This window comes from Nicotiana attenuata, chromosome 2, assembly GCF_001879085.1.
Source record: "Nicotiana attenuata strain UT chromosome 2, NIATTr2, whole genome shotgun sequence".
In the NCBI taxonomy this organism is placed as follows: domain Eukaryota; kingdom Viridiplantae; phylum Streptophyta; class Magnoliopsida; order Solanales; family Solanaceae; genus Nicotiana; species Nicotiana attenuata.
In genome coordinates this window covers 64851870-64878176 of record NC_031990.1, presented here as the reverse complement: position 1 = coordinate 64878176, position 26307 = coordinate 64851870, and the positions used below count along the sequence as shown (strand labels likewise).

The window sequence follows — 26307 nt, the reverse complement described above, 5'->3', positions numbered from 1 at the left end:
TGAATCATGTAGCAAAACATAATTTAAGGCAAAACAAGGATAGGTTTTTAATAACACAAGCTAATACTCAGCCAAACTAAGGTTTACATCTCTATCATGCTTCAGATTTGAGCTTCACATATCAATAAGGTCCAAAGAGGTACCTGGATATCAAAATAAACCAAAGAAAATGAAGATTGCAGCAGAGTAAGTGAATCAGCAGATCAAACACAGCAATGTTCAGCTCACTTAGACCATTTTTAACCCCAGGCAAGTCAGAAATTCCTTGAAAAAATTTTAAGTTCTTCCTAATGGTGCGAACCAAAAAGCAATTTCCAGCAAAATGATGCATAAACTTTTTTATTTTTCATGGTGTGAATGGCTTCTCTAAATGAGAGAAAAGGGCTCTTTTATAGGCAATCCTAAGGCAGCCCTAGCCTAGCTAACCATTTTCCCTTTTTACCCCTTTAATTCTTGGTTATTTTACCCCTTCAAAATATCTGACCCTCCCTTATCTCATAACAAATCAGCCCTAAACTTAACCTCTAGAAGCTTCTCCCCACCAAAAAATTATTCCCTACCCTCAAATACCCAAAGTACCCCCTGACAACCTTGTTTTTACAATCATAATGCATCATTCCTAAATCAAATTGACCCAAGACCCAAATGAACGAGCCTCTTAACCGGGTCATAGATGACTATAGTTGATACATAAGCCCAAACCATTAGAAATGATCAAACAAAAAAACCTAATTAAGAAGGAACAAAAGAAAACAATCCAGAATTTTTTTACGATTAAACCTAACTTAAACACCAAACTAAGATAAATTCCACTATCAATGAAAATAAGATAAAAATAACTGAGCAAATATAAACATAAAAGTAATAATAATATATATACAAAAATAGAAAAATGTTGCAAGAAACAGAGTCAAGAGAGAAAAAGGGGAAAAGTACCAATTCATGTCGGAATGACATGACAAATGAGATGACTCGATGAACGACGAAGGGAAGTCAAAATTTAGCCGAAATCCAATGAGTCAGTCAAAATTAGACGTTTTCGTAATGACTCAAAACTTTCATCAATCGAACGCTCTCGTTGAGAGCAATCTATTAACTAAGATTCGAGTTAAAATGAGCCGAAATTGGGGCAAGAATCAGAGAAAGAAAAGGAAATTAGGGTTTGCATTTTCCGTTTTCAAATCCGAAATTGGGTAAATTTGGCTGGATTCTAAGGAAAGATACTGATAAATTTGGGAAGAAAGAGGGTCAAGGATTGCATGGTTGAATTTGGGGTTGGTTTGGAGCACGTCGCCGACTGGTGAGGGTTTGGGGATTAGGGGACGGCTGGGATCGAGTAGGGTTTGGTTAGAGACGGATTGGGGTGGGTTTGAATGGTTTAGGGGGTGGGTTTGAACACTTATATAGTTGGGGAGTGAGGAGTTCCGGTCCGTTGGATCTAATTGATCGAACGGTTGAGATGGAGGGGTTCCGAAACGGGATCGTTTGGTTTGAAGGCGAGGCTGGACCGGGTCAATGAGATTGGGTTAGGGCGTATTGGGGCGGATTGGGCCAGGGATTGTTTGGGTCTCGGCCCAAATTGGGTTTTAAGACAAAATTCCCATTCCCTCTTCTTTTATTCTTTGTTTTCTCTTTTTCTTTTTTTTAATTAATTAAAACCTAAATCAATCTCCAAAATTAATATAAGTTATAAAATTAAGTTAATTATCTACTATAGTATTTACAAAAATTGATTACTCCTAAATTAAAGAAAAATAAAAAAATTACTGATTTAAAATTAAAAGGCTAAAAATGCAAAAGTAAGCCAATTTTTGTGATTTTTATTTTTTAATAAAGCAACTAATTTACTAATTAACCTAAAAATGTAACAATAAATCCTAAATGCAATGCATGATATTTTTGACATTTTCATGATTTTTAACATAAATAAATATGCATAGAAATGCAAACAATGAGCACAAATTTTCACAAAATCCTATAAAATTGCAAATAATGGAAAATTTTTATTTTCTTGAATTTTATGAGAGTAATTCATATAGGGCAAAAATCATGTGCTCACACACAAATTATGAGATTTTACATTAGGGTTTTGGGCTAAACAGTCGTATATTCACTTTATTTTAGGGGTTTGTCTTTTTCATGAGTGATATGGCATTTAGGGTTAAAAAATTAGGGCTTTTTGAATATCAAAATATTCTTGTCTCCCACTTTGTTAAAGTTTATGGCTTTTTAGGGTTAAATTATATCTGACTTGGCCGCCCTTTTTTTTATAGGTTTCAATAGCTATCTATGTGAAATTACAGTTTCATCATCTAGGGTGGTTAGTGGCTGACCTATTTATGAGGTATGTAAATGGGAAAACTTGGCCAGTTGTTCTTCAAGCTGACATTGATGAATTATATATAATTCATTTTCATGATTGGGCTAAGGATATGGGGTACTTAATAGTAGATAAATATGCATGTAAAATTAACCAAAAAGGAGAATTTAGATTTCTGAAATATGATGTTGATGTGTTAGCTTTATGTGAAGACCTTAAGGATGCGGATTTCATTGATGTGTATATATGTCACACAATTAATACACCATGTCTTGATTTGGACCTAGATGAAATGTTAAGTAGTGGTGGTTTAAATGTGGACCCCACTAATGTTCAGCCATTTGGCTTTAATGAACTGCCACAGGGGCAAACAAGTGATATTAATGTTAGGGCAACACACTCACCTAACAATGATATAAATAGGGGTGATAACACTCATGGGAAGGGTAAAGAGAAGGCTGCTGAAAGTGATTCTGAAACAGAAGAATCTAGTGAAGATGAAGTTGAGTTCTATAACTTTCATTTAGCAACTAATTCTGAGGGTGATATTGAGGGTGATGCTGATGGTGATGAGCTAAGTACTGAGAGTGATAAAGATTATGAGGCTATTTCTGAAGATGATGATGATGATACAGATGAGTCATTATATGATTCTGATGAGGATATTGTTGGAGAGACAAGTGACCTAGAACCTGAAGTTGTTGCTGCTAGATAGGCTAAAGTGAATGCAAAGAGTAGTAAATTAAGATCTAGTAAAGTTAATACTGATGAGATACCTAGTGGACCTATAGGTATTGTCACGACCCAAATCGAAGGGCCGCGACGGGCACCCGGTGCCTTACTCAACCGAGTACCAACGTAACATATCTTTCTTATCATACTATCAAGGGTAAATGAGATAGAAAACATGTCATGAGATAACAAGAATAAAACATAAGGGAATACTCAACATATGATGACCGAACATGATATACAAACTTATACATGTGACATACAGGCCTATAAGGCCGACATGACCATTTGTAAACTCAAGACATAGGCCGACAAGGCCATACAAGTATCCATACACCTGACATCTGTCTACAAGCCTCTAAGAGTACATAAAATCATAAAGGTCGGGACAGGGCCCCGCCATACCAATCAATACATATCCAAAGCATACTGACCAAATAGGCAACTCCGGAGCAAGTGGAGTACACCAACACCTTCACTGAGCTGATAGCCTACTAGGAGGAATGTCAACCTGTCTATCGGGACCTGCGGGCATGAAACGCAGCGTCCTCAGGCAAAAGGGACGTCAGTACGAATAAAGTACCGAGTATGTAAGGCAGGAAAGTATAAACAAGATCAGTAACGTAAAGAGAAATAGAGGAGATACAACCTGTAACATCTGAGTGCCTCTGGGGGCTACTGACATGAAATGCATAATACATATATATACATAAGCTTTTAAAACATACGCCTCTGTGGGCATCATCATCATCATATCATACCCGGCCTCAAAAGGCTCGGTAGAATCGTACCCGGCCACGTGGAGCTCGGTAAACCCAACTGATCAGTGGTTGCACAATAGGTGCCATACCCGGCCGACTATAGCGCGGCTCGGTAGAGTAAAGTAGATACATATATAATGCATGCTGGACTCATGGAGTCACGTTCTAAACCTTTTGGAGTGACATAAGGTCATTGCACCATCGATTAACATTATGGACATCATACCATCAATATGAACTTCACTAGGACTCAAGGATCATGTATACTTTCTTGGAATAACTTTGTAAGGAAAGAATAACATGGACAACCTTAGTTGCTAGGAGTAGATTCATTATGAAATAGCGTATCGTTTATGTTCGTTTCACTTTAGATCATGCCAAAAGAATGAAGGAAGAGCCTTAACATACCTTAAACATGTTGAGTCCTTAATACCTTCTAAGCAACTCTTCAAACAAGTCAACTCGATCTATCATAGCATAAGGAGATTCAAAATCAGTGTTGAGCAAAGGCTAAGTCTGTAACTTAAGCTAGTAGCTCGTCTACGTAAATTCGGGCAGCATCTCCCTTGTAACAAGGGCCTCCTCCAATACCATATACCAACAACAACAGCCAGGGAAGTCCAGCAACCTATAAATATCAATAACAAGATACCATATAACAACAACAAGTCACAACTACTTCACGACGAGCGGCAAGCTCCGATTGGAATCCGTATAACCCATATCACCCCTTATAGACTTCTTACATTAATTTAAAACTATCATTAACATGATAATGAAGTCATTCATCAATGATTCCATCCTTATACCATATATTTATAACAAAGGAAACAATCCTCAACTCCAACTATCTTCAATTAGTAGCTTTATTCACTAGTTCATGTCTACTCCATCCATTTAACTTAATCAACATCAAGATAACCTTAAGCACATGCAAGAACACAATACACACAACTCCTATAGTAACTTCAAGTCGAAATTCAAGTTATATTCAGCTCACAACAACCCTCAATAGCAATACAACACCATAGAAGTGACTTAAGCTAATCCAAGTACTATCTTGTAGTTTATCATCCTAACAACTTAACCAACATACAAGCAAGCTTAAGCACAATTAGTAGGCTGTTATACTCACCTTATACAGCGGCAAAAACTTGGAATTTCATCCAAATACAGCCCACAACAATCCTCAATAACAACACAATCTCAAAGAGGTGTTGTTCTTCACTAGAACTAAGTTTTGATGTTGAGATATGGTGTAATCACTTTGGAATCACTTCAAACACTTGTGGAATCTGTTTAGAAGGGTTAGGAGAAGTTTGGAGACCAAGTTGAGTTGAAAATAAGTGAAAAATAGGCGTCCAAATCGTTTATAAAGTGAAGTAGGTCGACCACCGCCTAAGTGGGTCCCATTGGGAGCTGCTTGCGCGGTCTCGCGAAAATGCGAATATCTCTCTACTCCAATGTCGTATTGACGAACGGTTTAATGCGTTGGAAATTAGACTCGTAGATCTTCAATTTGATATGTAGATCATCCATTGATTGCAAGTATATTGGGAGAAAAGTGCATCTACATTTGACCTAAATTTCAGCACATTATGAATGCAACTTGTGATGACCTTTGCTAACTTTTGTTCCATAACTCGTTTGACTTAAAAACATAACACACGACTATCATACGACTACAATAACTCATAAATTAACCTCCTCATCATGTTAATCACCCTAGTCTCACCCCAAAATAATATGTTATAACATTCCAAACTTGTCGATTCTTGACGAAACTTATTTTCTTCAATTCGTTTAGCGACTAAGCTTTCCAACCCTTTTGGTACTTGTTATTCATGATCTTAAATATTTGTAAACTCCAAGGTAACATGATTAACTTACTTTATTTGCTTCCAAATATAATCTCATTTTCGAGCTTACATCAATGATTTACGACGTACTCTCACGTATGAAAACTTGGGGTGTAACAGGTATAGACCCTGGTTTTGAAGATATGTATAAAGACAGGGGATCCAAATATGCTGGAAAGTTGGGAGGGGATGAGCAATACCTGGACAGTTCAGATCCAGATAGTGAGGATATAGATGATGAAGTAGTTGAAGAAGATGGGGTGCATAACCTTCAACCAAGAAGATAGAGCAGTAGGGTATACTTTAATCCTGCTTGTACGAAAATTTGTTTCCAGTTGGAAATGGTGTTTGAAAATGTGAAACAGTTCAGATCTGCTTTGCAAGATTATACTGTAGAAAGAAGAGTTAAAATTAAGTCGAGGCCTAATGAGCAACATAGGGTTAGGGCAAAATATGTGAACTTAACAAGATGTAGATGGAATATTTTGGGAAGTTTGGAGGGACACACGGGGAATTTCATTGTCAGTAGCTACTATCTTGTTCATAAGAGTTTTAGGGCAACCATAAACAAGATGGCTAATACAGCATGGGTAGCTAAACATTTCAAGGACAAGATTGTCAGCCAACCTGACATAAAGCTAAGGAAGTTGCAGGATTTGGTTAGGATAAATTATGGTGTATATGTAGGAAAATCCATATGTGCTAGGGCTAAACATCAGGTCATGGGTCACTATCTTGGTGATTACAAGTAGGTGTTTACTAGAATATATGATTATGCTGACATGTTGAGGTCTATAAATCCTTATAGCACTGTTGTTGTGAAGACCTCCAAAGAGGTAATACCTGGTAAAGAGGTATTTGTGGGTATCTATATTTGTCTACATGCTTGCAAAGTTTGTTGGTTGGAAGGATGTAGAAATGTTATTGGCTTTAATGGAGCATTTCTGAAGGGTGTGTGTAAGGGTGAGCTACTATCATGCATTGGTAAAGATTGTAACAATCAAATGTACCCTGTTGCCTGGGCAGTGGTGGAAAAAGAGACAAAGCACACATGGTCATGGTTTTTTAGGTGCCTGATACATGATCTGCAGCTCACAAAATACAAAGGTGAGGGGCTGACCATCATTTCTGATATGCGGAAGGTATATACTTCACCCATGTTCTTCCTTAATTACTTGTCTACTTTATATACGTTTATGATATTTTACTTGTTTTTCTTGTTGCTTAAGGGACTTGTTGCATCTGTTTCCGAGTTGTTGCCAAATGCTGAGCACAGAATATGTGCAAGACACATATGGAGCAACTGGAAACAAAAGTGGAAAACAGAGGAAAGAAGGAAGAAGTTCTGGGCCTGTGCAAGGGCTTTATTTGAAGCATATTTGAAGGCTAAGATAGATGAGCTGGAAGAATTAGGTGATAGTAAGATCATTGAGGACTTGCTGAGATACCCAAAACAATGTTGGTGTAGGTCATTCTTCAAAGATTGGAGTAAATGTGATTCTGTGGAGAACAACATGTGTGAGACCTTTAACAGTTGGATCTTGTCTGCTAGGCACAATTCTATCATAACCATGTTAGAAGAGATTAGAGTGAAGGTGATGGAAAGGATGACTGCCATGAGAGAATTTGCAACAAGGTGGATTTCTGATGTATCTCCTATGGCAATGGGGTACATAGAGGAACAATCTCAATATGTTGTTGAGCATAAATCTAAATGGAATGGGGACACTGGATATGAGATACAACATGGGTTGTACAAACATATTGTTGACTTCTTCAACAATACATGGACATGTAGATCATGGCAGTTCAAAGGAATACCATGCTCCCATGCAATATGTGCAATGTTTTTTAAGAGATTTGAGCTTGATGACTATGTAACCCACTGGTACAAGAAAGAAACATACCTGAAGGCTTTTAATTGTTACATACAACTAGTAACCAACATGGAGATGTGGCCATCAATATAGAATCCAACTGTTGAGCCTCCTGTAATGTCACGACCCAAAATCCCTCCGAAGAAGTCGTGATGGCACCTAGTCTCTAAACTAGGTAAGCCTAACATTAACTGAGATGACATTTATATTTTCTAACTTTAAATTAAATAATTCTTAACAAATTACAACTCCCAAAACCAGTGGTACAAGTCGTAAGCCTTTTTAAAAATAGTTATACAAAATAAATACATCACTGTTCCGAAATGAAGGAACAAATGGAAATAAGTACAAATGAAGGTGACTCCAAGGCCTGCGAACGCTGTAGCAGGTTTACCTTGAGTCTCCAATGCAACGACCCACACAGCTACTACCGATCGAATACCTGGATCTGTTCATAAAAATGTACAGAAGTGTAGTATGAGCACACCACGGCGGTGCCCAGTAAGTATCAAGACTAACCTCGGTGGGGTAGTGATGAGGACTAGTCCAGACACCTAATGGTCAAATAAATTGAACAGGATTTGATAATAAACTATCAACCTAAAAATGATAAAGTAATATCAACAGCAGGGAAAGAACAAACTACAATTAGTAGAATCAATAAAGAGAAACACGGATGAAAACAAAAGATAACCAAATAAATTAACACCAACATAGCTGGAACACAGACAAGTAAAAATGTACTCAAACAAGGAAGGCGATTTCAGCTCAATAAATCATATCGTTTCAGATGCACAATTCTAGCCATCTCAAACTCGATGTCTCATATCATAACCTCAATTACAAAACATAGGGTCCATAACCAATGCAATTAAGATGTTCAAGGAGCCTCATTTACATAACATAAAGTAGAGTACATCTTCTAAGCTAATTAGGAACTCAGCAAGAAAAGATGAAATTATTTTTAGAAATCATTTGAATTAAGAAAGTACCGTTTTTAATTAAGATACCACATCGAATGAAGTATTACCTTTAATATGGGATTTAAGAAATTAACTTAGTAGAAATTCCTTTTTAAGTAAAATACAACCTCAGACGGTTTAAGGGAATTTAATTGAGTAACTAACTGAATTAAAAATGAAACAATTATTTAAATATATATATATGCGGCGAAATATTGAAAATGCTATGGGCTTCCATCGGAACGATCACAGCAGCAAAGAAATCTGAACAATTAAAATACTTGAATTGATAACCACAAATAAACACGACAAACAGAAAGTGCACGGCATCACCCTTCGAGCTTTATCACTCTTCCTCACCATATGCATAAATAGAAATGTGCACGGCATCACCCTTCGTGCTTTAACTCTCTCATAATCATGGCACGGCATCACCCTTCGTGCTTTTACTCTCAATAATGTGGCACGGCATCACCCTACGTGCTTTTACTCTCAATAATGTAGAACGGCATTAACCCTCGTGCTTTTACACTCACAATATCAGCATGGAATAACCCTTCGTGCATTAACACTCACTCACAATATCATGCACGGAATCACCCTTCGTGCTTTACACTCTTCCTCACAATATCATGCACGGCATCACCCTTCATGCTTTACACTCTTCCTCACCCTAACAATAGAAACAATAACATCACGACAAGAAAATCAACAATAGAAACAGTAAGATCCTGGCAAGGGAATCAACAATAGAAATAATAACATCCCGGCAAGGGAATCAACAATAGAAACAATAACTTCCCGGCAAGGGAGTCAACATTAGAGACAATAACCTTCCGGCAAGGGAATCAACAATAGAAATAGTAACCTCCCGGCAAGGGAATCAACAATAACCAATCTTGTTTCAACAGTTAGCTTCGCAATATAGATCTCAACTCGAGTCAATACTCAACAATGGACTATTACCAAGAGAATGTCATAAGTCTTGTTCAACATGAATATTCGTCAATTTAAGCAGGAATAGTGCAGAATAAGGATCACCGAAAAGCCAAGAAGCACGATAACCTCAACAAAACAACAAGACATAATAAGCACATGATAACTACACGGTAACCACAACAATTGGACATGTAACATATTTGCACGAAGTCATAGAGGAACTCACAATCAAGAAGTATCAAAAAAATAAGGAAGGCAATCACTTCAATTAAGGAAATTAAGGGTCAAGTAACACGTAAGAATTAGAGGAATGCTAACAACATCATATGGAGCATATTAAAGAAATTAAAGCAATTAAAAAACCCAATCATGACGAGATACTTTCCACATAATGAACATAAGGACCTAAGAACCTAGAGGCAAATTTTCCACAAATAAATCCGAGCACACACTAGTCACCTTGCATGCACGGACTACAATTAGCATAGAAGACTCAAATCCTAAGGGGAAGTCCCCCACACAAGGTTAGGCAAGATACTTACCTCAATCCGGCCAATTCAATACTCAATTTAGCTTTTCCTTTCATCAACGCTCGGCTCAATATAGCCAAAAACAACTCGAACACATCAAACAATGCAAGAGAAAACAATTTCAATTGACAAAACTATGTTCTTCTACAATTTGCAAAAAGTCAACAAAAGTCAACTCCCCGAGCCCATACGTCGAAACCCAAAAAAATTTACGAAAACCGAATACCCATTCCACTACGAGTTCACCCATACAAAAATTATCTAATTCCGATACCATTTGGTCATTCAAATCATCATTTTACATTTTTGAAAGATTTCACAATTGTTCCCAAATTTTTCTTTAGATTCTCATGAATTTGATGTTAAATCTAAGATATAATCACAAAATATAGTTGGAAACTGATTAGAGACATTTACCCAATAATTTGGAGAAGTTTGGGTCCTTGAAAAATCGCCTATGGAGGTTTTGAGTTTGAGAAAATTGAAAAGGGGGTGAAAATCCCGTCAAAAATCTCACTTAACAGGCCTCAGATGTCGCATTTGCGACCCAGAGTTCACAATTGCAAACCCTCGCAATTTGCGAACAAGGAAGGGCTGGCAGAAATCGCATTCGCGACAAAAAGTTCGCGTTTGCGAACTGGGCATCGCAATAAAGATGAAAAAGTTCGCATTTGCGACCACACCAGAAACTAGCAATTTTTTCCGACACGAAAATGACCATAACTTCCTCATACGATATCCAAATTTGATGATTCTTTTTCCTGTGGCTCCGTAATTTCGATATAGATCTAATGGTTCAATAAAAACTGAATTTGGATCTCATTTGCTCAATGCGGTATCATTTTTGGTTGAAGAAACGACGATGAAGCATCCAAAAACAAGCGCAACATAGCCTAAACCTATCTGAAACTGACCCAAGCCCTCGGGGCTCTAAACCAAACATGCACACAAGTCTAAAAACACCATACAGACGTGCGCGTGCGATCAAATCATCAAAATAACATCAAAAACTATGAAATTAACCTCAAAACTCATGATTTTCTAACTTTTCAACCGGACGGCCAAAATCATGTCAGATCAATTCCGATTCTCACCAAATTTCACAGATAGGACTTAAATATCATTACAAACTTGTACCAGTCTCTGAAACCAAAATACGGGCCAGATACCAATGAGTTGAAACATTAATTCATTTCTTTATTTTCTTTATAATTCTGCTCAATAATTTTCTTCAAAAATTATTTTCTAAGGCTAGGGACCTCGGAATTCAATTCTGGGCATACGTCCAAGTCCCATATTTTACTGCGGAGCTCCCGCGATTGTCGGAACACATATCCGGTTCCGTTTACCAAAAATGTTGACCAAAGTCAACTCAAAATAAAATTTTAACTCTAGAAATTACTATGTTTTTCATATTTTCACATAAAAGCTTTCCGGTTTCAAGCCCGGATTGCGCACGCAAGTCAATACACATAATACGAAGCTACTCATGACCTCAAACTGCCGAACCGAACGCAATTGCTCAAAACGACCAGTTTGGTCGTTACATCCTCCTCCACTTAAACATACGTTCGTCCTCGAACGTGCCCGGAGTCGTTACAAAGCCATCGAACCACTGCATGAGCTCACCATACATACACCCAGGGGTGATTCCTTGTCACCCAACCTAAGCAGAACTGACAATGCAACTTAACTGAAGATCTCATCTCCTCCTTATTCGAAACCTCAACATCTGAAATTGATCATCGGATCCGATTGCCACGTCATCACACTACATGAGCCTTAACAAGATGAATCGAGCCAAATTCCAATCCAGAATACAATCACGCGCTGCTCCACACAACTCAAATGCCGGAAGCAATAACCTCTGACCACCATAGCTGCTCAAATAACATCCTGGATGCCGGCAACACACCTTACATTAAATATAACCTTATTTCGGACCTCCACATCATTTTTCATGATAAAGAAACATGCGAGAACTCGTAGCCTCCCATGAAGACAACAAGTCAAGAAGCTCTTTCGCCCGCCAAGGGCCATCACCCAAATCTTAGCAGAAACACTCTCATACTTCCAAACACTCCCCACCCCCAATACCATAGCACTAATCTGAGGTCTAAGAATCTCATCTCAGCCAATACAAGCAATCCAACTAACAACTCATCACAAACCACACAGATTCTTACACTACACAATTCGGACACCAAATCAGCAATAACTCAATTATGCAGCACAAATAAAGGAAAACAAAGTAGAAGACTTATCTAACAAGTACAACATGTGTGACAACAAAAGTATAGGTTTTTCATCAAATAGTCCCACAGAGGGAAGACAAAACACCAAATAAACACAAGGAAAGGGTATCACACATAATATCCGCTGCGGCGTGCAGCCCGCTCCCAGATGCTGATCGAGCCAAAATGCTCGGGTTCACTGATCACATGAATACTAATATCAAGCACAGCAGAGTGCACAAGTAAAACTGTGGGAAAATGAATAAAAGTGCTAAAGCATGAAAGAAGCAAGCACAACTAAGGTGCAATGAGCAAATTCACATCACGAGGGCTATCTCGCTGGCATCGCTAAGGCCTGAAAAGAATTACACAATGCGTGGGGAATAATCATACAGCCTCACCGCCTAACACAATATAAAAGAGTAGCACATATCATAGGCTAGGGGAACAAATAATATCCATTCTGCCTGATAACACAACCATAATGACGATCTCACAAGAGCACACAAAATGGAGCTGATACAAGATACATATTCTCATTGAGCTTCTAAATAGCCTCCAACCTAAATCCTGATTATTTCCAAATAGGTAATTATCCTTCCCAAAAATCCATGACCTATCAATCATGCATGATATTAATTACCTCATCCTTAATGTTCCTTCACAATCCGCAAGCAGGAAATGATCCACATGCCAGGGCATCCAGCCTCAATACCTCAGGGATAACAAAATCTCTGTACTCATACTCAATTACGCAAATCAAATGGTTGATATATCACTTACATCCTATCATTCTGCTGAAGCACTCATATAGAGTTTCTGGCCGCGTTACAAAACATGAACTTCGAAAGCCTCAAAATCCAGTAACCACCATGCTACATAGTATAGTGTAAGTGTGTGTGTGTGTGTATACATATATATATATATATATATATATATATATATATATATATAAGAGCTATATTCGATATAATATTAGCTAATGCACTGATACTTAGTGTCACATCCTAAACTACCCCCTAGACGTGACTGGCACCCAGCGTACACCACCTGCCAGGCGAACCCTTTTCTCTAACGTATAATCATTTCACAAACACTGAGAAAAAAATTACAAATAGTATTATTAATAATTAAAGAGGAAATAATTATCGCCCAATACCTTAGTCAATTGATAGGAAAACCAACAATCACTCGAATAATAAAACTCTAGCCCAAATCCCACACTAAGACCATGGAGCATCTAACAGAGTAATATTAGTTTTGTTGACGGGTATGCAAACCCCAAAGAAAAAGGAAATAACTAACACGAACTAGGTAAGTCTGAAACGAAAGCCCCCACGAACAATATGGTTGCTCACCTCAGTAATAGGATCCACTCGAACAAACTCGTCAGCCACTAGCTCTACCTCCCGCAACGGTATCTGCATAGAGATGCAGGTAAGGAGTGAGTTATACGTAAATATAACCCAGTAAGATCCTCGACCCGCCACTTTAAATACCTCTAGAACAAGTGTGAGAAAATACAAACACACCACAACCCGAATGATATAGTAAATATGATAATTATACAATAACTCAATATATGTGTATCAACAGAGTTAATAAGTATTAATCAACAAGGATACCCACTAAGAACTTATAATTAATTGCAGTGAAAGCAATTTACCAACACACCACGAGTCCACAACGGCACCACAATGCCTCAAATATGTAATAGAGCATACACAATGATCGGGTAATGTACAAAGGCATACACAATTCCCCAACATCATGGCACAGCCGTATCAAACTCAACATCATGGTGCACAGCCGTATCAAACTCAACATCTTGGCGCACAGCCGTATCAAACTTAACATCATGGCGCACAGCCGTATCAAACTCAATATCATGGCGCACAGCCGTACCAAACTCAACATCATGGCGCACAGCCGTATCAAACTCAATATTATGGCGCACAGCCGTATCAAACTCAACACCATGGCTCAGAGCCGAATCAAACTATAAAACTCAATCTCATGGCACACAGCCGTGTCAAACAATTAAACAACTTATAAAATAATTTTTTTTCATAAAATAATATATTGCGGCTAGTCTAAGACCACCGACTCTGCCAAGCACAAGCTTGTCCCAACACATGGACCAGACAGAGAAAATACACTTTTAAAACAGGTTTTAGAAAAGCAAGTATCAAAGCATAAAGTCTCACTTACCTCGCTAACAGGAAGTTCTCCAACCTTGGAACTCCTAAAACACCAACCAAACGGCTTTCAATGGCCTCGATCTATCCAAATATTGAGTGACATGTCCTAATTAGTCTAGGTGATTAATTTCCATAATCTCAGGACAAATCAAAATCAAAGTCAAAGACTCGGCTAATTAAGAAAAATTGTACACAAATAAATACCATGCGAGGCACTATGCAATGAACTAAAATGCCGAAATTGAGGTGGTTCCAGAAACAATTGATAACTGTGATTTTAACACGTTTTATGCCCATACTTGCCTATGCTTTATGTATGATTTGCCGTAAAATAAACCCAGAATGCTTATAAGTTGCGCTTGATTGCAGGTTTGAGCAACAAGATGACAAAAGTAAAAAATCGGCTTGAAACGGAGTGAAACCTGCTCAAGTGTCAAAGATCATGAAAGCAAGGATATTCAGAACTTGGTGCGGACCGCACCATCATGTCATGCGGCCGCACCATAGGAGTTCAGAGAGTTGGCATTCTCAGTTCCAGCCAATGCGGACCGCACTACAAGCTCACGCGGCCCGCACCACAAAAGTCCAGAGACCATCACAAGCCACTCATGCGGCCGCACTACAAGTTCACGCTGTCCGCGCCAGTCATCATGCGGCCGCACTGCATCATTGTGCGGTCCGCGTCAACATCTTCAGAAGGCAAGTCTCAGAAGTCAAGCAACCCAGTGCGGCCGCGTGTCAACTTTGTGCGGACCGCACGGACCCCGCAGGGGTATTTTTGTCTTGTTTTTCTTAACTTAGTATAAATAGAATATTTGCCATTTTTAGGGTACGAATTAGATACCAGAGAGGAGCTGCACTCGTGAGACAAAAGTTTTAGCCTATTTTGGGCATTTTCATCTTGTTTTAACGTGGATTATTGTAGATTAACATTCTAGTGAATTAATATGCTCAGTTTATCTATTTCTTCTTCAATTTCTGTTGTTATTATGGCTAGCTCAACCCTAGTGTGGGTAGTTAATGGGTGTGATTGTTTAATGCTTGAATGATGTTGGTTGTTTGATATTTGGGTTAATTTTATGTTTTCACTTGGATTTGGTGGTTGCAAACACTAAGTCTAGCTTAGTGGGTCTTGACTCTTCTTGAGAAAGAGTGTCTATGACTCCAAAATTAACCCAACAAGGAATTGGGATGGACCCATGAGAATGGTAGTCCCAATTAACAGGTAAGACCTCGAGAGAGTAATTACCCAACTTGAACCCTAAGTTGCTTGGTTTGTTAGCCTACTCAATTGGTCTCGAGAGAGTCAATTGGGCAAAATTATTCTTTCTACCGAGAGGTGTGAGAGTGAGTGCTATCGTGCAACGGTTATATCATAAGCCCCATAATCATCATTCTCGTATTAGGAATCTCTACCCGTTAGTTGACCACCTAGGTAAATGCCATCACCCTAGTGCCTTCCTCTATCTTGCATACTACCTAGACTTAATATCTTAGCATAATTTAGTTATAATTAGTAGTTGTTAAATTGTAGTTGATAATCACAAAAACCCAAAAATGATAGAAGATCAATTAGAAGCAAACTCGCATTTCTAGGCTAAACAAATATCCAACTCCCTTCCTAGCTCCCTGTGGAAATTGACCCCGATACCACTATTGGGTAAAAGTATTAGCGCCCACTCTTCCAAAGGTTGAGTCCGCTGCGACCTAATCACTTTTTGGCGTCGTTGCCGGGGAGCTTACGGTGTTAACTATTTGTGTGCTAGTTTTGTGTTTTGATTCTCTTTCCTTCTTTTTACTAATTTTATTTGTGTTGATCCATCAGGTACACATGGCTCTAAACGGAAATGACCCTCTTGGCAATGCCTTGGCGAGGGAGGAGGTTGAAGATGTTGAGCAAGATGAGCTTCTGGTACCTCAAGTACCACGGAGAGGTCGAAATGCCAATGCTTATGTGCATGACAATAATCCTATTCCAGACCCTCCTCCGCCACCACCAAGAGCGGTCCCAAGAGTTCTTCCTAATCAAGGGTACGCAAGTGCCATCGTTCCTCCACAAATCCGGGCGGGGAACTTTCAAATCACAAATGTCATGTTGACCTTGCTCGAGCAAAGGGGATATATTACGGGCGCCTCCGACCAAAATGCATACAAGCACTTGAAGGGGTTCGTAGATAGTTACTGGGGCAGCAAACAAACAAACGTGTCAGAGGATGCGTTGAGATTGAGGCTTTTCCCGTTTTCTCTTCGGGGCAAAGCGTTGGACTGGTTAGAAAGGTTACCAAATCATTCTATCACCACATGGGATGAATTGGCGGACAAATTTATTGCCAAGTTCTTTTCTCCAAGTCATATGGCGGCTCTTCGGGATGAGATTCTAGCCTTTAAGCAAATGCCAACGGAACCCTTGCATGAGATCTGGGAGCGATATAGAACAATGGTGAAGGAATGCCCTAACAACGACATGACTGAGGCGATGATCCAACAGACTTTCTATAGGGGCATCAACACCACAAATCAATGCATTGTGAACCAATTGGCCGGTGGGAACTTTATGAAACTTTCTTACCAAGAGGCATGTGATGTACTTGATGAAATGACGGACACCTCTTCGGCATGGCAAAGCCGAGCGAATGTACCCCAAGGTGACCCCACGGTCATCCATTTGCATAAGGAGTTGAGTGATCACGGCCAAGCTATTGCCGAACTTACAACAACAATGAATCAGTTGGCGAAGGCGCAATTGGAACAAGTACAAAACCCGCGCCAAGTCAATGCAATGGAGAATGTTTCTATGCTAAAAAGGAGGCAAAGAGGGTGACAACAACCTCAAGGTAGCGGTGACCAATTTGACAACAATAACGATGGTGGTGGATATTCGAATGAGTGTTTTGATGATCAAAGTGAGGAGTGCCAACATGTCAATAACTACCAAGGTAATAGAGGAAATCAAGGAAATCAACAATGGCGCCCCCAAGGCAATTGGGGCAATCAACAAGGAGGCAACAATTGGAACAATGACAATCAAAATAACAATTGGTGTAATCAAGGCAATAACCAAGGCAATTGGAATGGTAACAACAACAATTGGAACAACAACAATAGCAATCAAGGAGGATGGAATAATGGTGGTAGGGGGCAAGGCTTTCAAAGGCCCCCCATGTTCCAACAACCAAACAATCCACCCCCCTTTCAGTCACAAGGGCCTAGTTCTTCTGGAAGTGATATGGGACGGATAGAAATGATGTTCGAGCAGATGATGAAAAAGAACCAAGATTCCGATGCACAATTGGCTTCGCATAACACATCTATCCGGAACCTAGAGGTGCAAATAGGACAAATCTCTCAAGCTTTAAATACCCGCCCAAAAGGTGCGCTACCAAGTGATACGGTAGTGAACCCGAAGGGGGGTAACAGTCATGTGATGCGGTTACAACTAGGAGTGGAAGAGGCGGTGATGTGCATGCCTCGGTTGAGAATCAAGTTGTGAATGATGAAGTTGAGTTGCATGATGATAAAGCACCTTTGAATGTTGACAATGTGGTTGAACCAATAGTGACAAATGATGTGCGGATCGATATTGATGATGAGGCCGGGGTAGAGACTCAAGAGACCGTGAACCCGTCTAGGGAACACATCATTGATATACCCGAGCCGGCGGTGCCCAAGGCAAAGGCACCCTTGCCTAGACCACCTCCACCATATCCTCAGCGGTTAGCAAAGCAAAAGAGTGACAATCAGTTAAAGAAATTCATAGACATGATGAAGAGCCTCACAATCAATGTCCCTTTAGTGGAGGCACTTGAACAAATGCCTGGGTATGCAAAATTTATGAAGGATTTAGTCACCAAGAAGCGTTCTATGGAGTGTGAAACAATAAAGATGACGCACCAAGTTAGTGCGATTGTGCATTCTATGGCCCCGAAACTTGAGGACCCTGGTGCTTTCACTATTCCTTGCACTATCGGAAGTGCGGACTTTGCTAAGGCCCTGTGTGACTTGGGGGCTAGCATTAATCTGATGTCGTACTCAGTCTTCAAGACTTTGAGAATTAGGCAACCTAGGCCAACCTCCAAGAGACTTCAAATGGCGGACCGGTCGATGAAGAGGCCTCTAGGTATAATCGATGATGTGCTTGTCCGGGTGGACAAATTCATATTGCCGGCCGACTTTGTCATATTGGATTGCGAAGTGGATTTCGAAGTGCCTATCATTCTTGGAAGACCTTTCCTAGCTACGGGGAAGGCATTGGTTGATGTGGAAGCAGGGGAGTTAACATTCCGTGTGGGAGATGAGAAGGTGGTATTTCATGTGTGCAAGTCAATGAGGCAACCCAATAGTACGGAGGTGTGTTCATTTGTGGACATTGTCACGGCGGTGATAGTGGATGACACAAGTGCCTTGATCAATGTTGAAGACCCTCTTGAAGCCGTGCTTCTTAACATGGATGCCAATGCTTAATGCGGTAGAGTGGAGTTGGGAGTGAATGCATTGCATGGAATGGCTTCATATTCATATGAGCCTAGGAAACTATCTTTGGATCTTGAAAATCGCAAAACTCCGCCGACCAAGCCATCAATTGAGGAGCCACCAGTGTTGGAGTTGAAACCACTTCCTCTACACCTCAGGTATGAATTCTTGGGCTCTAATTCTACTCTTCCAGTTATTCTTTCTTCTTGCCTTACTAACTTGCAGGTTGAGGCCACTGTGGAGGTGCTCCAAAAGCGAAAAAGGGCAATAGGATGGACTTTGGCGGACATCAGGGGGATAAGCCCCGCATTTTGCATGCATAAGATCATTTTGGAGGAGGATGCACGGCCATCTCTTGAACATCAAAGGAGACTCAATGAGGTGATGCAAGAAGTGGTAAAGAAGTAGGTTATCAAGTGGCTTGACGCCGGTGTGGTTTACCCGATCTCGGACAGTTCATGGACTTCTCCGGTCCAATGTGTGCCAAAGAAGGGTGGAATGACGGTAGTGACCAATGCCAACAATGAGTTGATTCCTACTCGGACAGTTACGGGTTGGAGAGTGTGTATGGACTATAGAAAGCTGAACAAGGTGACAAGAAAAGATCATTTCCCACTACCATTCTTGGACCAAATGCTTGATCGTCTTGCGGGCCGGGCCTTTTATTGTTTTCTAGATGGCTACTCGGGGTATAATCAAATTCTCATTGCCCCAGAGGATCAGGAGAAGACAACCTTTACGTGTCCTTATGGCACGTTCGCGTTCTCGAGAATGCCATTCAGATTATGTAATGCCCCAGCGACCTTTCAAAGATGCATGATGGCAATCTTCACCGACATGGTGGAGGATATCTTGGAAGTATTCATGGACGACTTCAGTGTGGTGGGAGATTCATTTGAAGAATGTTTGGTGAACTTGGATAGGGTTTTGGCAAGATGTGAAGAAACCAACCTTGTGCTCAACTGGGAGAATGCCACTTTATGGTGCAAGAGGGAATTGTATTGGGCCACAAAATCTCAAGGCAAGGAATTGAAGTTGATTAGGCAAAAATAGAGGTTATCTAAAGACTCCCTCCCCCTACCTCTGTCAAAGGGGTGAGGAGTTTTCTTGGTCATGCCGGGTTCTACCGGCGATTCATTAAAGATTTTTCCAAAATTGTGAACCCGCTTTGCAAGTTGTTAGAGAAGGATGTCAAGTTTATCTTTGATGAGAAGTGCATGGAGTCTTTTGAGTTACTGAAACACAAGTTGACAACAACCCCTATAATCACTGCTCCTAATTGGGACTTGCCTTTTGAACTTATGTGCGATGCGAGTGATGTAGCGGTTGGGGCGGTGCTAGGCCAAAGAATCAACAAAATGTTCCATCCTGTGTATTATGCTAGCAAGACTATGAATGAGGCCCAGAAAAACTACACAATGACAGAAAAGGAGCTATTGGTTATTGTGTTCGCGATGGAGAAATTTAGACCTTACCTTATGGGGGCAAAGGTGATCATACACACGGACCATGCAGCCCTTCGGTATTTGATGACTAAGAAGGATTCGAAAGCAAGATTGATGAGATGGGTGCTACTCCTTCAGGAATTTGATTTAGAGATTGTGGATAAAAAGGGAAGCGAGAATCAAGTTGCCGACCATTTGTCCCGATTAGAGGAAGATGGGAGACCAAGTGATGGTATTGAGATTAATGATAGGTTCCCTGATGAGCAGCTTTTTTCCGTTTCTATGTGTGAGATGCCATAGTTCGCGGACATCGCCAACTTCATTGTGACTGGTAACATCCCGTGCGATCTCTCTTCCAACCAAAAGAAGAAACTCAAGCGGGATAGTTTGGATTTTTATTGGGATGATCCGTATTTGTTTAAAATTTGCACGGATGGAGTGATAAGGAGATGTGTGCCGGAAAGTGAGCAAATAAGCATATTGGAGGCTTGTCACTCCTCTCCCTATGGTGGTCATCACGGGGGGTGAGGACAGCCTCAAAAGTTTTGAGTTGTGGCTTCTATTGGCCCACGTTGTTCAAGGATGCTAGTGAATTGGTGAAGAGTTGTGATGCATGTCAAAGAGCCGGCGGTATTTCCAAGAAGGATGAGATGCCCCTCAATACAATTCTTGAGGTGGATATTTTTGATGTTTGGGGCATCGATTTCATGGGTCCGTTCGTGAGCTCCTGTGGTAATACTTACATTCTCGTGGCGGTGGACTATGTTTCAAAATGGGTGGAAGCCGTGGCTCTTCCCAACAATGAAGCCCGAAGTGTTGTAGCATTTTTGAAGAAGAGTATCTTTACGAGATTTGGTACTCCCCGGGCCATTATTAGTGATGGGGGGTCCCATTTTTGCAACAAGGCTTTTGATTCATTGCTTGCTAAGTATGGAGTTAATCACAAAGTGACCACCCCCTATCATCCACAAGCTAGTGGACAAGTGGAAGTCTCAAATCGGGAGATAAAGAGTATTCTGTCCAAAACGGTGAATGCTAATAGGACCGATTGGTCGAAGAAATTGGATGATGCTCTTTGGGCTTATCGGACGGCTTACAAGACTCCAATTGGTATGTCTCCGTATCGTTTGGTGTTTGGTAAAGCTTGCCATCTTCCAGTGGAACTTGAACACAAGGCTATGTGGGCATTGAGGAAGTTGAACTTGGAATGGGATGTTGCAGCAAATCTCCGAGTGGAGCAATTGAATGAGCTTGATGAGTTTAGATTTCATGCTTACTCCAGCTCGTCTTTGTACAAGTACAAGATGAAGTACCTCCATGACAAGTATGCTCGGGGTAAAGAATTCAAGGTGGGTGACATGGTTCTTCTCTTCAACTCCCGGTTGAGGTTATTCCCGGGAAAGCTCAAGTCTAGGTGGAGTGGTCCATTTGAAGTTGTTGGGGTGACTCCATTTGGTGCTATTGATCTCAAGAACAAAAATGGTGAGGTTTTCCGAGTCAATGGGCATCGTGTGAAGCATTACTTGGGGAAGATTGATGATATCCATGTGGTGGCACTCATTCATTTGACGTGATATGATGGTAACATGCGTCGTGCCGCGACGTTAAATCAGGCGCTTCTTGGGAGGCAACCCATGTTTTTTTTTCTTCTTTTTGATGTCTGTTGTAGATTAGGATTTTTGAGCTAATGGTTTGTGAGATGTTGCAGGAATTGTGGTGAATCAGTGCAAAACAACTGTGCAAAAAGTAAACAGTCTCTGAAGTTGGTTAGTGCGGCCGCACCCTTGCTTGTGCGGTCCGCACCGGCCAAACCAAATATTTCAAGTCTCTGAAGTTGGTTAGTGCGGCCGCGCCCTTGCTTGTGCGGTCCGCACTAGTAAAGGTCGCAAACTATGAGTCTCTGAACTGTGTTCGCGCGGCCGCATCCCATAATTGTGCGGTCCGCATTGCACCACACGGCCGCGTCCACATTGGTGCGCTCGCGTCGGAAGTTTTAAGCAAAGTAGTATGAGGTAAGTCCAGCACGGTCCGCGGTCCTGTTCACGCGGCCGCGCTGGAGGGTAAGTCGGGGCCCCGCTGTCTTTTTCTATAAATAGACCTCTAGGGCCTCATTGAGAACTTTTCGCCAAATCGATCTCTGAGCCCTAATTTTTCACTGTTCATCCTGAGCCTCTCTTTTGCATTAACATCAAGAGCATTTCTTCATTTTCCTGGTAACATATCTCTCACCATAGTTTTAATTAGTATTACTTTACACTTTATACATGTTTCCTTAGTAATAACTTCTTTATTTTTCTTTTGTTCTTCATTGTTCCTGATTAGGATAGTTTTATGTTGTTCTTGTTGTTCTTTGAAATGATGGGCATGTTATAAACGAGTAGGGACATAGTAGGAGGCCAAAATATGAGAGATTTGAGCAATTTTTATTGAACCCTAGCTGTCCCGGTATTAAAAGTCCAGCACGGCCGCATGCCATGTTTGTGCGGTCCGCGCCATGCCCCGCGCGACCGCATGCCATGTTTGCGCGGCCCGCGTCAGCGAGGTTCAGAGAGGTCCCAAATTGGAGTAGTTGCCCAGTACGGCCGCATGACCTGTTAATGCGGTCCGCGCTGGTCCCGTGCGGCCGCGTCTCATATTTGTGCGGCCCGCATGGGACATGTTCAGAGAGGAGGTTTTTCGTAAGTTGGACTTGTGCGGCCGCATGCCCTGTTGGCGCGGCCCGCACCACTCTAGTCTACTTTAGTAACTGCAACGTTGCTTCTTGCTGTCCTGTCTTATCATGATAATGACAATACACTGCATTTGCCTATACTAACAATGTTAGAATCATTTGTGTGTAGAAAATGGTGAGACACAGAGGACGTGGTGCCAAACAACCCGGTCGAGGTGAACCCTCCCGGGGAGGGAAAGCTAAGCTAAAGAAACTCACTCCCCAACCAAAACTAAAGACAAGAAAGCAAATAGTGACAGACGAGGAGCAATCGGGGAGTGAGTACCTTCCCTCTCAGGAACTATCAGATGATTCGGGGCAAGTCCCCTCAGTCCTAGCCCAAAATCCACAAACTATACAATCTGAGTCGTCTGATGGCTCAGCTGTGGGCAGCGGCAAGTACTCCACTTCCCCCACAGCTTCAGAATCTGGGGATAGTGCTGACAGTGCTGAGGAGCTTCCGGTTAGTGGGGTACCTGAGGTTGGTGGTGTGGAACGAACAAGAAAAGCGCAAGTGTGGGAAGACCGCTTTGTCAGTCAAGTGGCCTTCCACAAATTCCGAGAAATGTGGTCCAAAAGACATCTCATCCCCGAGAGGTGCATCATAACCAAGGACTTATTGCCACTTCTACCTAGAGTTCATGAACAATTTCAAACTAGAAGTGGGTGGGACCACTTCAGTGACGGGTTGATAAATGCAAATGAACACATGGTCAAGGAGTTCTACACCAACGTAGCCTACACCAAAAAGAACTCCACTGTGACCAAAGTGAGGGACAAGAATGTTGTATTTTCGGGCAAAGCATTTAATGATTATTTGGGTTTCAAGGATGAAGACGAGACCCAATACTTGGAGAAATTGGCAATGAAGGAAGAGGTTCGCCCATGGTTGGCCGAGTTCTTGGCACATCCGGGTGTTGTTCCAGATTGGGTACAGGCAGGGGTAAAAATCTTACGGAAAAACATGAACTTTGAGGCGAGAGGGTGGCTCACCTTTGTTTGCAATAGGTTGGATCCCACTTCACATGACCAGACCGTCCCTCTCCCCCGGGATGTGCTCATTGATTCCATCATGGCTGGATTCCCTATCAATGAGGGGAATATTATGTACAGGGCGATTACTGCTATAGGGATTGACAGCACGTGGAACTACCCTTTCCCAAACACTCTGACACTGTATTTTAGGGACTTGAAGGTGAAGAAAATGCATTATGATGTGGCAGTGCGCCCAATAGCCTCTTTCTCCTGGTTCAGTATTCAGGGTCCAGACAACCCAAAGGGGGACAAGAAAAGCAAGTCATCCACCTCTGCCCCGACCGGCCAGTATGAGGAGCCGGTTGAGGTCGAGCCTTCTACAGAGCTTCCCTCCGTTCCAGTTGTGTCTGTCCCAGTTGATAGGCCCTCCTCTTCTGCAGGCCCTAGCTCTTCAGCTGGCCCTACAGTTCCTGTTTCCCGGACCAACCCATTGACAACCCAGCAGCTAGCCATGTTGTTGGCCAGTTTGAACAACTGGATGTCCATAGCGACATCCAAGTTGTCCACATTAGCCACTTCAGTTGAGGCCCAGTCTACCCCGGCCACTGTCCAGGTTCCTCCGTCTATTGAGGAAACACTACAGATGCTCCTGGCCAATCAGAAGAAGATACTTGAGACTCAGACTGCCTTGACTAAGGCAGTTGGGGCACACAGCACAACCTTGGAGATATTGGCTCGGGAGCACAAGAAAATGAGGAAGTCCAGGGCATCGAAGGAGTCAGTAAAGGTACTACGAGCAGATGTGGACAAGCTAATGGCGGATCAGATGCCGTTAGACTTGTTATTCGGGGACCCAGCCCCTCCAGCAGCAGTCCCAGTACCTGAGCCACAGCAGGAGCAGGCACCCATGCCTATGAGGAAGAAGAGGAAGTTGCCCAACACTGAGGGAGTCGTGGTTGAGTTGGCTGAGATTCAGGGCGCTCCCTCCGGTGAGGTGCCAGAGGATCCACCGGTCCAGCAGCAGGATCCTACACCAGTTTTAGAGCAGCAGGTCGGAGACCAGTCTGAGGTCCCGGCTACTACAGAGGATCAGGGGATGACAGGAGACCCCATGCATGTGGACCAGGCTTGAGGAGCCATTCTATATCCTTTATCTTTTTTTTCTTTGTGCTTATTTTGGTAGTTGGCATTGGGGACAATGCTAGCTTTTGTTCGTGGGGGTGCGCCCTACCATTTTGATTCTGATACATTGGATGACTGTATATATTTATTTTATTTCTAGTCTATATTTTGGATTGTTTTTGGTTTTTAAATAGTTGGCCTGTATATAACTTTTAACTTTGGCTACTTTTAGACTCTTATGTATATATTCATCCCATTGTATATTCTACTCCCCATAGTACATATTCATTCGGTTTTTCCAAGGGTAGTGTGTTGTGCGAACCGGGTGGCTCTTCCCAATGATAGATGGCGTGACAACCTTCTTAAGGGTTTGAGTCCGTTTTTGATTTTTCTTCTTTTGATTTTCAAAATTTTGTAGTTAAGAGGACCTCAGGCAAGCTTCACTTGGGCCTAACACATTTTCCTTTGATCCTATGTTCAAAGACATAATGTTGTGTTTAGGATGGTGAAAATTGTGGCCTTGAGACTCTTGTGTTGACCAAACAATCATCATATGGTCGTGTGGGGCCATTGTGCGCTTGAATTGGAACTAAGGTCGTTTTGGGCTCTCAACTCGATGTCTTTAGCAAACCCTGAGTGTGTGTGTGGTGAGAATTTGAATCATGAGTCTAAGTTCCAAGCCAATGGTCTAGAACTTGCCCTGAATGTTTGTTGAGGCGAAATCATAGGTGAAACTTGACTTGAGAAGTGAATATAGGCCCTCCTTGATCCGAACTTCCAAATTTGAACAATTTCCATAACCTACTAATGAAATGATCCCTAGTTCAACCCCTTTGAGCCTTAACCTTGTTCTTTCATGAACCAAAGCTACAAGCCTATACCCGTTCTCAATGAGACCCTCTCTTGGCACCCAAATCTTCCCTTGAGCGATGGCAAATACCTAAGTTTGAGGGGTTGAGACAAGAAAGGATTCAATGCGGTAAAGAGGCACAAAAGCAAGAGAAAAGGGAGGCAATGAAAAAGAGAAAAAGACAAAAAGAAATGCAAAAGTGAATAAGAACCGGAAAAGGGGATTCAAAGAAAACAAAGTGAAAAAGGTTGTGTAAAAGTAGAAAAAGGAGAAAGGTTTGAATTGCAAAAGAAAGAGTGACAATGTGTCTGTCTAACCCC

The 26307-nt window shown here is 41.3% G+C and overlaps 2 protein-coding genes across 2 annotated transcripts; both read left to right on the top strand.

Moving 5' to 3' along the window:
* On the top strand, nucleotides 2613–3035 carry LOC109220434 (histone H2A.Z-specific chaperone CHZ1-like). Its single transcript, XM_019384907.1, has one exon. It carries the CDS (start codon nucleotides 2613–2615, stop codon nucleotides 3033–3035), a length of 423 nt encoding a protein of 140 aa, XP_019240452.1.
* LOC109220426 lies at nucleotides 6455–7642 on the top strand. Its single transcript, XM_019384900.1, has 2 exons — nucleotides 6455–6814; nucleotides 6902–7642. The coding sequence occupies exons 1-2, from the start codon at nucleotides 6455–6457 to the stop codon at nucleotides 7640–7642; spliced, it is 1101 nt and encodes a 366-aa protein (XP_019240445.1).